The following is a 12086-nucleotide window of genomic DNA, read 5'->3' on the forward strand; positions in this document are numbered from 1 at the left end:
AGAGTAATCATCAACAATGATGGTGGAAGAGGCGCAAAGGGAACGGCGCACTCGCGCTGAGCGACTTTGCGGCATATTCAGGTAGAAGGGTTCTGCCGATGGTAAACTTTCATTTTTCTCAGGGAAACGGTTTTACGGAAGGGATGAACATCACAGCGAACTGTACATAGGAACAACTAGACAGAAGTCGCATTTTCAGACCACATATCGGCCCTTCTCGTGATCGAGCGTATGTCACTATCCACCCCTCCAACGGGAGAGGTTCGTAGCAGTGCATAGCATGCTTAGTGCTGGAGCCTCCGAAGGACTTTGTTTAAATTGATGACTACGGTGAGATCAGAGACCCTGAGGTCTGGGGTCCTACTGCGCGAATAACCACTCGAAAGATCATGTGACATAGCCAGGGATTCTATTACCACATTCTGCTGTAGCCTATGACGAGAACGGGAGGTCGCAGTTTGTTGCGCCGGTGTCGTACCATACTCATCTGATTTTTTCTGAATACAAGTAGCCCGTGTCGGGTTTCTACTAGTACCTACACGACCTCATTCTGTAAAGGGGGTTCGAGGTCAGTAGGGTTGTGTGGCTGGATTGGAAGATATGCCCTGTAAAGTGAAGTGACAGAACCGCGGTGGTCATGGTGGCGAGCGTCATACCACCACCCGAGAGGTTGGGCTACGTGCAAAAGAAATGTGGTTGCTGCCTTCACCAAAGAATGCTGTATCTGGCATCTCGGTCCCTCGTGCTCATCCAAGCGACGCCCTCACAGTCCATGCTAGAGAGGTGGGTCGAGGTTGTCCTGACCGTTTCCATCGCCATGGAACATACCAAACGCACCGGCGAAATCAAGGCTGGTCGTACCGTGTACGGAAAATCGAAATGGCATCGGGGTCGACTCATGCTCATCAACCAGTAGCCTTTCTTCCCCGGCGTAGTCATCACCAGTGTTGCGAGGACTCTGCCCGTGGGGGGCATCCTCTATTTCCCCAGCGAATGCCTCTGCCACGCTTGAATATTTCCTCCTCGGTATGATCGGGCCCCCATCGACCTCGTCCAAACCCACATGCACGGAATCGGCCTTGGCTCCTCTCTTTTTGAGGTACTTCTTCACCAAGTTCCTCGGTATATTGGCCATGGGCTCCCACGTTGGGTTCTGGTCCGGTGGCCAGTTGCCTTCCCATCTCACCCGAAACCAGTGCTCTTTCTTACCATCGACGTCAACAATCTTGTCGTCTTCGAGTCGTTTCACCTCATAAGCGGACTCGTCAGTTGGAGCGTTAGCTGGAGCAACGCTGTTCTTCCTTTTCCTCTTCCGCGAAGAATGTGCGAGATGGTCCCGCGTTGTTCGTTGTTGAGTGATAGTAGCTGGGACCCGAACAGGTGAATCTGAGGGCCACCTTCCCGCGCTACGACCAGCAGGCGTGAAACCGCTCGGGCCCGCGGTTTTAGCATGAGAGCTTAGTGGTATCTCTATGCGAAACTGAGAAGTAGACATAGACTTTGGGGAGGATGGCCTCTGGGTCACGGTGGATTTGGTGTCGAGCACCAGGGTACTGTTATGAGCATTAAGTTCGACGGGAGGGCTGTGCGCCGGCTCCTCTGCATCGGAACCCTCTGCATCGACGTTGTCACTACACAGACTTGGCGAAGCGTGTTGGCTGTATAGTTGCTTGAAGATGGCGTCCTCAGACTCGTCTTCCACATCCTCTTCGACGCCAAGCTCATGGATAGCCGTGCTCAACGACTTCTGCGGCGTGGAAAGGGAAGGGCCCGTCGTCCTCGTGGCCGGGAGCAAGGCCGAAACATCTTCCTTGGTAGGCCTTGCAGCGTCTTCTCTCATCAACTGGTCAGCCTTGTTGGGACGACCACGCTTCCTTTTCCTCGCCTGCGGCGCACCAGACGCGCCCGTTATGCTCATCGCCCCGGCAGCGACCATTGCTGCAGCCGACTCGGCCTCGTTTCTCTGCCCTGCCTCTGCCGCCTCGGCCTCCAGCAACAGGCGGTACTCGTAGTCTTCCAGCGCCCGGGGTGAAACATGGTCGAGAATGTGCGTGGCGGGGATGAGCACCGAGGCAGCCGGGAGGTCTGTCCACCGTACAACGTAGTGCATCTGCAGCTTCAGGCCACCGCTCCTCGTGCTGGTGGGCAGCACATCCTTGGCCGTGATGTACGCAGTCGAGTCGTTCTTCAGGGCGATTCGCAGCGGTGCAAGCGCAGGGCCGCTGCCGCGCGTGTACGGGCGCACTCGGGACGGCAGCACGACCTGGATCGAGCTTCGCAATGGACGTTTCTGAATGCGCATGCTGTCCCTGTCCCTGTCCCTGCCCTTTCCCTTCCCCTTCCCCATGTCCATCCGCTTGTCCATCTCCGTGGCCTTTCCTGGGTCACTAAGCCCTCATGGCTTCCGTGAATGGCTTTTGCCGGCGATCGGGCGCACGCGTCGAGGCTGGTGCGGCTTTTCCGGGGGGTTTCCTCAAGACCATGGAAGGGAGGCTGAGTGAGATGGCGGGACGAAGCTCCGTTTTAGTGTTGTTTACGGGGATGAAATGAGCCTCGAATAAGCTCCCGTGTCCGCCTCGAGCATCGCCCGCGCTCGAAACAATTGGTCGGGATGGACAGGCCGGCGGGATTTCTAGAGGTTTCATATACACGGGTAACATCGAAGACATGACGATTCAATTGACAATTGCAGTCATCCTCAATGTACAGCTGTACGTACACAAGGCATTCCGAATGCTTGTCTACCTAGCTAAGCTAGTTAGTTATCTGTTTAGTTTATCTTAGTTAGCTGGTCCAGGGATGACGTGCCAAGCCGCAAGGATGGCCAATGTCGACTCCCGTAGGAACTAATATGGAGAGATCAGTCTTAAGTTCCGGGGAAAGATACGTTGGGGTATGGATAAAGCAGACAGGTGTTAATAAGCGCATAAGGATTCGATAGTTAAGTTGAAGAAAGTCGTTCTGTATGCGAGCCATGGCGATTTCTGGAGGACACAGTAACCTGAACATGCTCACAGCAGATACCTAGAGATAGAGGTAGAGGGATACGCATTGGCATGCAATGCAATACCCAAGGACTCCGCAATTCGCTGCTAAGGCAATAGACCATCTATAGGTAGTGTGCGAATCGCAACTACAGCCAATAATGGGAAAACAAGGAGTCGACCCTCCGGACAGAATACCCCTCATGCTGTAAGCCTGTACGTAACTTTAGCCCATGTTGTGATTGGGCAACCTCGTTGTAGCAACCTCTTTGTGTGTGACGACCTGCCCGCGTTGCCGGCTCCGCCTATGAGCTAATGATGGTCCTATATCGGCATGTGCTTATTCTTATAAACTATATTCCCGGCGATCGGACGGTGGCTATGGAGTTTCGAAGTGTATAAATGGATTGACGGTATTGGCGTACTCACGACTGCCTGTGAAGCTTTAAAGGGATGGCACTACCAACCAATGAGTCTGCACCGATTGCGGTCCTAGGGTAATGGCTGGCAGCTTGCCACATGGTGACGGGAAGTCCCAATTGCTGACCTGTTATCAGAGCTGGTGTTGTTGGGCTCACAACAGCCATGTTGCTCTGCCGGGCCGGCTACACGAACATCGTAGTCATCGCTCAACATATGCCAGCAGACCATGAGACAGAATATACCAGCAACTGGGCCGGAGCAGACTGGGTTCCGTAGGTCTCAACCCCCCTCTGTGCCATCAAAGCCTTGGCTGATCACGTACCTGCATGCGCAGCTTTTCGCTTCGCGGAACAAGAGAGATGGAATGGGACCTGGTCAGCTGGTCCGAGTTTCTCGGGCTTGCAAGGGCGACCCCGGCCGCTGGCGTACAGCTGCAAGGTAGGCATGGACCGATTATTTCACACCGGGCGTTCGGGAGACTGTCTCGGATGAGGAGCTGGGGCATCTGAGAATAGTGCACGCGTACGGGCTGGGAGGGTTCGGTTTCCAGTCAAGCTACGGTGTGGCAGCGCAGGTAGTTGATCTCGTCAAGCTGAGCCTGGGCGCATGAAGATGGAAATACAGTTGGACGGGACATTGACGGAAAGAAAGCCGGGGGTCCACAACCTGACCGAATGAGTGACGGCGGGCTGGCTGTTGGTAGTAGTGGGGATCGTGATTTGTATATTCTGGTGGAAGGCTACAGTTTCCAATCCATTCTGTGTAGAATCATGCCGTACGCTCTGCTGTGAGTGTGTGTGTGTGTGTGTGTGTGTGCGCGCGCCCTCGTTCTTAAGTACCAAGCAAGTCAAGTCATGTTTACGGTTGACATCAACTCTGACAGAGTGGAGGCCCCCGTAACCTGGAAATCGAGGTCACAGAACGGTCCGTGCATACCACCAGCTTTTTTTACTGCGCAAGTAGCTACCGCAGGTGCTACCTAGGTAGCTGAGGGGCTTTAGCTACCAGTTGCCAGCCTACCACGGGCCACCGACAGCGACACTAACTAATTTACAGGCTGCCGGGCGGCCGCCAAGGCAGGAGCTTGGGGCGTGTCTTGGGGAGAGCTCCGCGTTGACGGGAATCGGGGAAATTTCAACGTCAAGTCCAAGTCCAGCCTCAACTTGTGGGTTGCCCGCCGTCCGACCACCCTGAACCCAACCATCCCCCAAGGTCGCCAATGCCAATCCCGACACCGACGTAACCGTCGAAACCACACGATGCTGACATCGACGACACACTTCGTGCGCTTCGGCGCTCTCGGCTCTCGCAGCCTGCAGCTCCCGTCTGCCCTCGCTCGAGGCGCCGCCCTGCCTTCTCTGGCCCGCCGTCCCCTCGTGGCCAAGGCCTCCCCGAGACAGCTCTCCACCGCCGCCCTGAGGCCGTTGCCAACGGAGCCCGCCTGCCTGCAGTGTCAGTCGGCCGCCCGCCGCCATGCCTCCACCGCCCCCTCGGCCGCCCCGTCGTCCACGCCCACCCTCGACTGGAACTCCTTCTTCACACTGCGCAAGACCCGGAGACGCTTCCAGCTGGCCTGCAGTGTCGCCACCATGGTCGTGGGCGGCAGTATAGCCGGCCTGGTGCTGATCAACGTCGAGATGGATTGGCTGGGCAAGATACCTCTGGACCCCTTCATCACCCTGGGCTTGATGACCATGGGCTCCGCCGCCTTGGGCTGGCTGGCTGGTCCCAGCCTGGGCGCCACAATCTTCTACATGGTGAAGCGGGGTGTCAAGACCCCCATGGCCATCAAGGAGGCCGAGTTCTTCGCGAGGATCAAGAAGAACAGGGTCGACCCAAGCGTCAGCTCCGTCGGCAACCCAGGTATGTCCTTCGCCCGCCCGCCACGGTCACACACACGGGCAAGAAACCCCTGGCGCGCGTCTCAAGCTAATGCTGCAACACAGTTCCTGACTACTACGGCGAAAAGATCTCGAGTGTTGCCGGGTACAGGCAATGGCTCAAAGACCAAAGGGCCTTCAACAAGAAACGGACCAGCTTCATCTAGGGGGAGGGGCCTTCCACCACCCGAGCCGCGTTTGAGTTCGGCGTCATCACCCCAGGACAGGCCATCTCGTGCAGATGTTGTATATTACAAGCCATTTGTCCCAAGGCATCCATGCCGCTGGTGGACCATGGAATCGCCTGTTCTACTTACCCTCGCCAGCAGCACGTGCAGGCCAGTCTCCCCCTTGGTCGCGGTCGCACAAAGTCATCAAGCCGGGTGGGCTTATGAGTTTCATTGAGTAGCAGGAAATAAGGTATATGAAAAAGGCAACGGTAGCACGTGCCGGGCTTCGGCGTTCAGTGCCTCTCCATCCGTGTATCATAGTGTGCAGGACATCAGAATTGTTTCGAATCAATGGGAACTCCTCTTACCAGTATGCACTATGCCTTGCTTTTCCACTGTATTGTCATGTGAACGGCGTTGTGTCGTCTACCTCTTGCTTCCACGCTCGCATCCCCCCTCGGATATCTCCTATAAAGCGCTTACCTCCTCCATCCAGGCCCATCTCTTTGAGGATTCGGGTGACCAGCTGCGAGTCGTTACCGACCCGGCAGACAACGTAGATGGGGGCATCATAGGGAAGGTCCCCTGGTAGCCAATCTGGCTTTGGATGCTCCGAATCCGTCTTGCGTAGCTGAAACGACGAGAACGGCACGTTGACAGCTCCGGGTATGCTAGCTATATCGTAGTGCTCCTTCTCACGCACGTCAAGCAAAATGTGTGGCAATTCAGGGTTTTGGCCCAACAGCTTGTTGTAGGCTGCCGCTGCGATCCGTTCCTCGGGTCTCAGCACACTCACTGGCGCCGCGACGCCGCAGAACTGCACGTAATCGAGAAGCCCGGATTTGAGCGCCGCCAGGGATAGGGTGGACGACGCAGAACATGCGAAGCAGTTTGTTCTTCTGCCACGCATTCTCATGGATCGGAAGGTCGTGGGCCCGGAGGCGGAGAAGAGGAGCAAGGCTGGCGCACGGGGGTTCTTGGGTTGGGCACCAACCCCAGCAGAGATGAGCTTGATGGCCTCGAGGGCTTGCAGAACCCCCATGACGCCGACCACAGGACCCAGTATACCTCCCTCGCCGCAACTGACCACGCTCTCGGGAGGCGGTGGCTTAGGGAACACACACCGGTAGCAAGGACCACCTCCCAAGCTGCCTTGCGGTTCTGCTGGATTATTGAGAACGATCAGTTGGCCATCTGTCCTCAGTGCCGACGCTGACACCAGAGGCTTCTGTAGGAGAACACAAATGTCCGAGATCAGATATCGTGAGGTTGGGTGATCCGTACAGTCCAGTACAAGGTCGAACTTGGACACGATCCCTTCGGCGTTGTCGGGGGTGAGATGGGTTGCGTGTGTGACGATGCAGACTTCCGGGTTCAGGGTCTCACAGTAGTGCCCAAGGCTGTCAACCTTCCTTTGGCCCAGTTTGGCGGTGCTGTGGGCAATCTGACGGTGCAGGTTGGACTCCTCGACGGCGTCTCCGTCGACGATACCCAGAGTTCCCACGCCAGCCCCTGCCAGATAGGCTGCAGCAGGACACCCCAACCCTCCCGCACCCACAATGAGTACAGATGTTGATTTGAGACGGAGTTGCCCCTGGATGCCTACAGTAGGCAGGATAAGCTGGCGGCCGTACCGGGCGTACTCGTCCTTCTTCAACGGCCACTTCCAGTCGCGCGACTGTGCGTTGAAGACCGGGCCCGGGCTTGCATTCTGGGGAACGGGTTGCGCCTCGAATTCTTCCAGCTGGGACCGCAGTGCCTCCAATTCGCTCTCTGCCTTCAGAATCTGGAGCCTGAGCGCCTCTGCCTTTGACGACGCAGATTCCATCACACCCCGGGGATGTGAAGGAAAGCACCCGGAAAGCTTGAGGTGCCACACCCTCAACGTATGAACATATACTGCAGTCGGGCCAAGCAACCCGTGGAGCAGCCCAATACGGAGACAGCTTCACTGTCGGGATTCTATGATGACCTCTCAAGTGTAGGAGCAGTGCTAAGTTCTCACCAACTTACCTCAGCCAGGCAGAAAGTAGATAGCCAAGAGAGCCCTCTGCGGCAACTTTTGGCCCCGCTAGGCATGGATGGAGCTCAACGTCCCCCACTAACTTGACTAACTCGACTACTGTGGTACAATTTCGGGGTTCGCCCGGCCGCAGCTTTTGTCTGTCAAATACTCGCCGACCGAAAAGTTCCTTGCGCCAATCCGCAGCCTCTTTTTCCACGACCACCTGCTGCAAGCCGACCCGTGGTTAACATGGTGAGTACCTACTGCAGGGGAAGTGCCATGCCGGAGTTATGCTGCTGACATCTTGACCACAGGCCCCTACAGCGCCCTCCAAGCGTCGCTCCCTTCGTACCAAAATCGCAGCCAAATCAGATGCGACGCAGCCTTCCGCGCCCCGGACGGCCCTCCGCCCGGGGGCCGTCGAGACCTCGGATGCCTTTGCCAACTCTAAGAAGGACAAGCGATTGATGAAGCATTCGTCATTCGTGTCGCGCATTGAGAAGACCAACAAAAAGCCCCTGAAGCGGCGCCGCCCTGGCAAGAAGCTGGTCACCGACCTCGACTCCCTCAAGAAAGCCTTGCCAGACCTCCTGGATAGCGGCGAGACGGAGGAAGGCCTGCAGCAGCTGAAGGAGGGCAAGATGCGGCTCAAGAGCCTGAAGAGCCGGAAGGGGGCCCTCAAGAAGAAGGAGAAGATCGTCAAGGGTGAGGTCGAGCGCTTCCAGGGCAACCTGGCCAGGCTGAACGCTGTGGGTGCCATGTCGCAGGACTCAACACAGGGCATGAACACCGAGTCGCAAGGGGCGACGGGGGATGCTCTACCACCAAACGCCACATCCAGTCGGTGGGCTGCCTTGCGAGGTTTCATCTCGGCCACCATGGAGCAGAATCCTGCCTTCGTCGGGAAGAAGGACGATGGGAAGTGAGCGCGTCCTCGGCATGTGCATAGTGGAAATTGCAAGACAGCAGCGAGGCGTCGCGAACGAGCCCGAGACTTGGGCCTTCAACTGTCACAGCCGTTGGATGCCTATGGCCACGACTATCGAGTCACTCCGAACAAAGACAAGCCTGCGCTTGGCAGAGGCCACGTCAGAATACGGTCCTTAAAGGCTCGGGACACATAACCAATGGGGCTGGCCAGCGAGGCATCTTCAGCATCCATGGCCCTTGAGGCCCATGAGACCACGCGCACCTCCAGCTGGTGCCAAGCACTTCCAGGGTTGGGCTTTCTCATGACTGGGTCACGGAGTATCCCTGTGGGGGACCATGGAACTAGTCAGAGTATAGGAAGAATTCGACAGCAAGTCCGGGAAAAGGGCTCCGAACTGCACTTGACAGTAGGGTGACGCGTCGGATCCGTACAATTGCCAGCGTAGGAGGGCGCCAGCAGCGTAGAACATGGTGAACTAGAACATGAGTATTCAATATTGCAGATGCGGTCGCATGCGTCAAGTCACCCACAGCGAATGTCGACTAACGCTCTCCTGTGAACAGCGTTTGTGAGCGCCATCGCTGTACATAGTATATCACGGGGCTCTGCTTTAGCCCGGAGTACCGTACCGGTAGTGGGTGGATGCGGGAGCCCTGTTCATTCACCCCGGGCAGTTACTAGGGCGCGGCCCAGCCCTGTGGACAGACCCTGGCAAGCTGGAAGCCGAGGTGCCAATCGGGAGTTTCCAGCGGCCGAGACAAGATGCAACCCGAGAGGGCCCCGGGGGCCTGTAAGCACTGAGGTGCTCCATGGCCGAGTGACGTATGGTCCAAGGCTGAGTGAATCCCCATCCAGCAATACCTAGCCCTTCCCACTGGGGGGAGAGGGGGGATGGTTTGCACGGGGCCACCTGGGCACTTAGGCGTCCAGGGCTGGCAGAATCCACCATGCCATGCCGCACGATGGAAACACGTCCACGGGTATTGTTGTACCTTGGCTGCATACCTAGGTACCTACTTGAGTACATAGGTATGTAGATAGGTAGCTATCTAGTTAGCTACCGACGTGCGAAGCTGGTGTCGAGGCGTTTCCAGGGTTGGGAGGCCGCAGCCATCCAATGCAGTGCAGTGACTGAGCCCGGCAGCCAGCAGCACAGTGTCGTCATCCTCACTGCGCCTCAGCAATCACAGACGACAGACTTCATCCCACGTCCACCAGTGAGTGGTCTGCCTTCCATTGTCCCAAGCATTGCCTACCGGAGAAATCTGGGCATGTGCTCTCTCTCTCTCTAGGTAAGTACTCTGGACTGGAGCCCTGTACAGAGCAGATGTGGGGGTGGGCGGGTCCCTCTGGGTCCTCTTTGAACCCCCCCTCCCCGCAATTTTCACTTCCCCATGCGACGCATCGATTTTCTTCAGCCTGCCCGTCGCAAAGTCTCACTACTGCTTTTCCTGCCGGACCCCAACGCCGTTTGACCTGCGAATAGTTGCGCTTTCGGGAACACTCCAGTCGGCGAGCGTAATCCGCCGCCTCGTCGAAAGGGTGTTTCTGCTTCACAACTTGCACCGCTCCGTTGCCGCCGTCCCCGACCGTCGATTCTTTTTTTGTCCCGTTCTTCACCTTGATCCATCCGGACAGACAGCACCGCCCCACGCCCGCGACGCGCGCCAATACCGACCATCGACCGTTTGCTCACACACGGTGATAACAATGTTGGACGCCCCCAAATTTCACCGACGAGGCCGTCGTACTGACACTCGGAAGTCTACCGCCATGCCGTTTCGTGAGAGGTTGTCCCGCTTCGGCGACAGAGTACGCCTGCCTGCCCTCCCGGCCGGGGCTCCCAGATAAGACTGACCATGTCGCAGCTGTCTCCTTCGCCCTCGCCCACCCAGCCTTACCTCTCATGCAAGTTGTCCTCGCTCCCGCGACGCGCAAGGCTGCCTCCGTACTAACTAAACCTTCCAACCCTCTAGATCATGACGTTTGCCGTATGCACTCAGGCCCCGGTTCGCCAATTCTTCCACGTTACTGACAGTCGGTCTAGTGACATTTGAGGACGTCAAGGCTCTCAAGAATGACTGGCTTACCGACAACGTACTGTGGCCGCCTCTCCTTCTTTCTCCTCCTATACACGCTGATCGTCTATTAGAACATTGCCTTTTGGGAGGAGTTCCTGGAGCACGAGGTGCTCACCAAGTACCCACAAGCCCGCATTGTGCTTCTCAGACCATCCATGGCCTTCCTCCTGATGAAGAACAAAGACACCGACAGTGTACGGTCTGCCCTACCCGACTTCCGTGGCATCACGCACATTTTCCTGCCCATCAACGACAACCGCAACGTCTCCGTGGCCGAGGGTGGCTCACATTGGTCGCTTCTACTTGTCAGCATCATTGATGGGGTGGCCTTTCATTACGACTCGCTGGAAGGCGCCAACAACGATGAGGGCTGGGACTGCTGCAAGAGGCTGTCCAGTGTCCTCGGGAGGCCTCTTCGCTTCCACTACCTGCAAGATTGTCCCCAGCAGGAAAATGGCAGCGATTGTGGCGTCTTCGTGTGTATTCTCATGCGGCATCTTCTGGTCAAGCGACTTCTTGCCGTAAATGCCGGCGAGAAGATTTCCATGAGCATGGCGCACAAGGCCATAGATGCCATTGGCGCACGGAAGGAAATGCTCAAGATCATCGAGACGCTTCGCAAAGAAGGCGAACGGCGCTCACCCGCCAGCAACACCCCGCCGCGCATCGACTAATCCCGACCAGATAGCGCGGCGTGTCGCTCAGTGTGGCCTATACCCTGGTTTTGCACAGGCATACCACATTGCACGCTCAGCTCTCACTGGATGACGACGCGCCGGGTAGTGGATGACCGCACTTTTCTCCTCTGGGGGCAGACAAATGGTCTTTCGTTGTGTGTCTCTGAAGTGGACATACTGACCCTGGGGCAGGACTGTGTTGGTCTGTCCGTTTGTGTAGAAGAGAAACCCGGCATGCAGGGCTATCCCCGATATCCGTCTTATGGTGGTTCATCTATGCCGTATCTTGAGCGAGGAGCCACGACGCCCTCGGCTTGGTTGTAGAAGGGGCCTCTCAGCTCGAAGCGAGTTAACAGCGATGCCATCTAGTCTCATACGGTGGATGGCCCAACTGGAATTTCTTTCCATTCGAGTTCTCGGAGTGGACAAGGACAATTTAGGGAACGGAAAAATTGGCTAACTTACGGTTATGCCTGTCACGTGCTTTACGATGGTCATGGATCTCATATTACTTGCTTCGCGAATCATGCATTGCCTACGGCGTTTGGGACATTGATCTGCTGACTCCTATGCCACGCTTGTGGCCGGTACAATATGACAACTTTCTATAAAACTTGGAGCAAGAAAGTCAAGCCACGCATGATTTCAAAGTTCCATGGACTTTGATGGTGACAAGCGTTCCAATTTGAAACAATGATGATCATGGGCAACCAGTCAAATCATGTGTCATCGATGCAATCTTATATCAGAGCCCACCAAGTAGTTGTGGTTCAGTATCCTGGGACTGTGCCTAGGTAGCTTCTCATTTCTGGACAATTAGCTTACTGAAGGGTGCGCGTAGGGCCATTCCCCCTTGCCTGTTCGCGGTCATTCATGGCAGAGACACCGAACATAGGTGAGAGCAATGCGGTTCCGTGCTTCGCAGAATATAGCCC

At 56.5% G+C, this 12086-nt stretch overlaps 5 protein-coding genes across 5 annotated transcripts; 3 read left to right on the plus strand and 2 right to left on the minus strand.

Moving 5' to 3' along the window:
* Positions 1-775: 775 nt before the first annotated feature.
* JN550_013000 (uncharacterized protein) lies at positions 776-2302 on the minus strand (the record flags this gene model as incomplete). Its single annotated transcript, XM_049311538.1, has 1 exon — positions 776-2302. One exon carries the CDS (start codon positions 2300-2302, stop codon positions 776-778), a length of 1527 nt encoding a protein of 508 aa, XP_049165050.1.
* A 1135-nt stretch (positions 2303-3437) lies between these two features.
* Positions 3438-5454, plus strand: JN550_013001 (uncharacterized protein; the record flags this gene model as incomplete). Its single annotated transcript, XM_049311540.1, has 5 exons — positions 3438-3481; positions 3542-3679; positions 3742-3845; positions 4464-5270; positions 5354-5454. 5 exons carry the CDS (start codon positions 3438-3440, stop codon positions 5452-5454), a joined length of 1194 nt encoding a protein of 397 aa, XP_049165051.1.
* A 406-nt stretch (positions 5455-5860) lies between these two features.
* On the minus strand, positions 5861-7285 carry JN550_013002 (uncharacterized protein; the record flags this gene model as incomplete). The annotated part of the gene is made up of 1 exon (XM_049311541.1): positions 5861-7285. One exon carries the CDS (start codon positions 7283-7285, stop codon positions 5861-5863), a length of 1425 nt encoding a protein of 474 aa, XP_049165052.1.
* Positions 7286-7711: 426 nt separating this feature from the next.
* Positions 7712-8388, plus strand: JN550_013003 (uncharacterized protein; the record flags this gene model as incomplete). The annotated part of the gene is made up of 2 exons (XM_049311542.1): positions 7712-7714; positions 7777-8388. 2 exons carry the CDS (start codon positions 7712-7714, stop codon positions 8386-8388), a joined length of 615 nt encoding a protein of 204 aa, XP_049165053.1.
* A 1715-nt stretch (positions 8389-10103) lies between these two features.
* On the plus strand, positions 10104-11148 carry JN550_013004 (uncharacterized protein; the record flags this gene model as incomplete). The annotated part of the gene is made up of 4 exons (XM_049311543.1): positions 10104-10176; positions 10262-10384; positions 10441-10490; positions 10546-11148. 4 exons carry the CDS (start codon positions 10104-10106, stop codon positions 11146-11148), a joined length of 849 nt encoding a protein of 282 aa, XP_049165054.1.
* Between the last annotated feature and the right edge of the window lie 938 nt (positions 11149-12086).

Source organism: Neoarthrinium moseri (genome assembly GCF_022829205.1).
Source record: "Neoarthrinium moseri strain CBS 164.80 chromosome Unknown scaffold100_Wmoseri_CBS_16480, whole genome shotgun sequence".
NCBI lineage: Eukaryota > Fungi > Ascomycota > Sordariomycetes > Amphisphaeriales > Apiosporaceae > Neoarthrinium > Neoarthrinium moseri.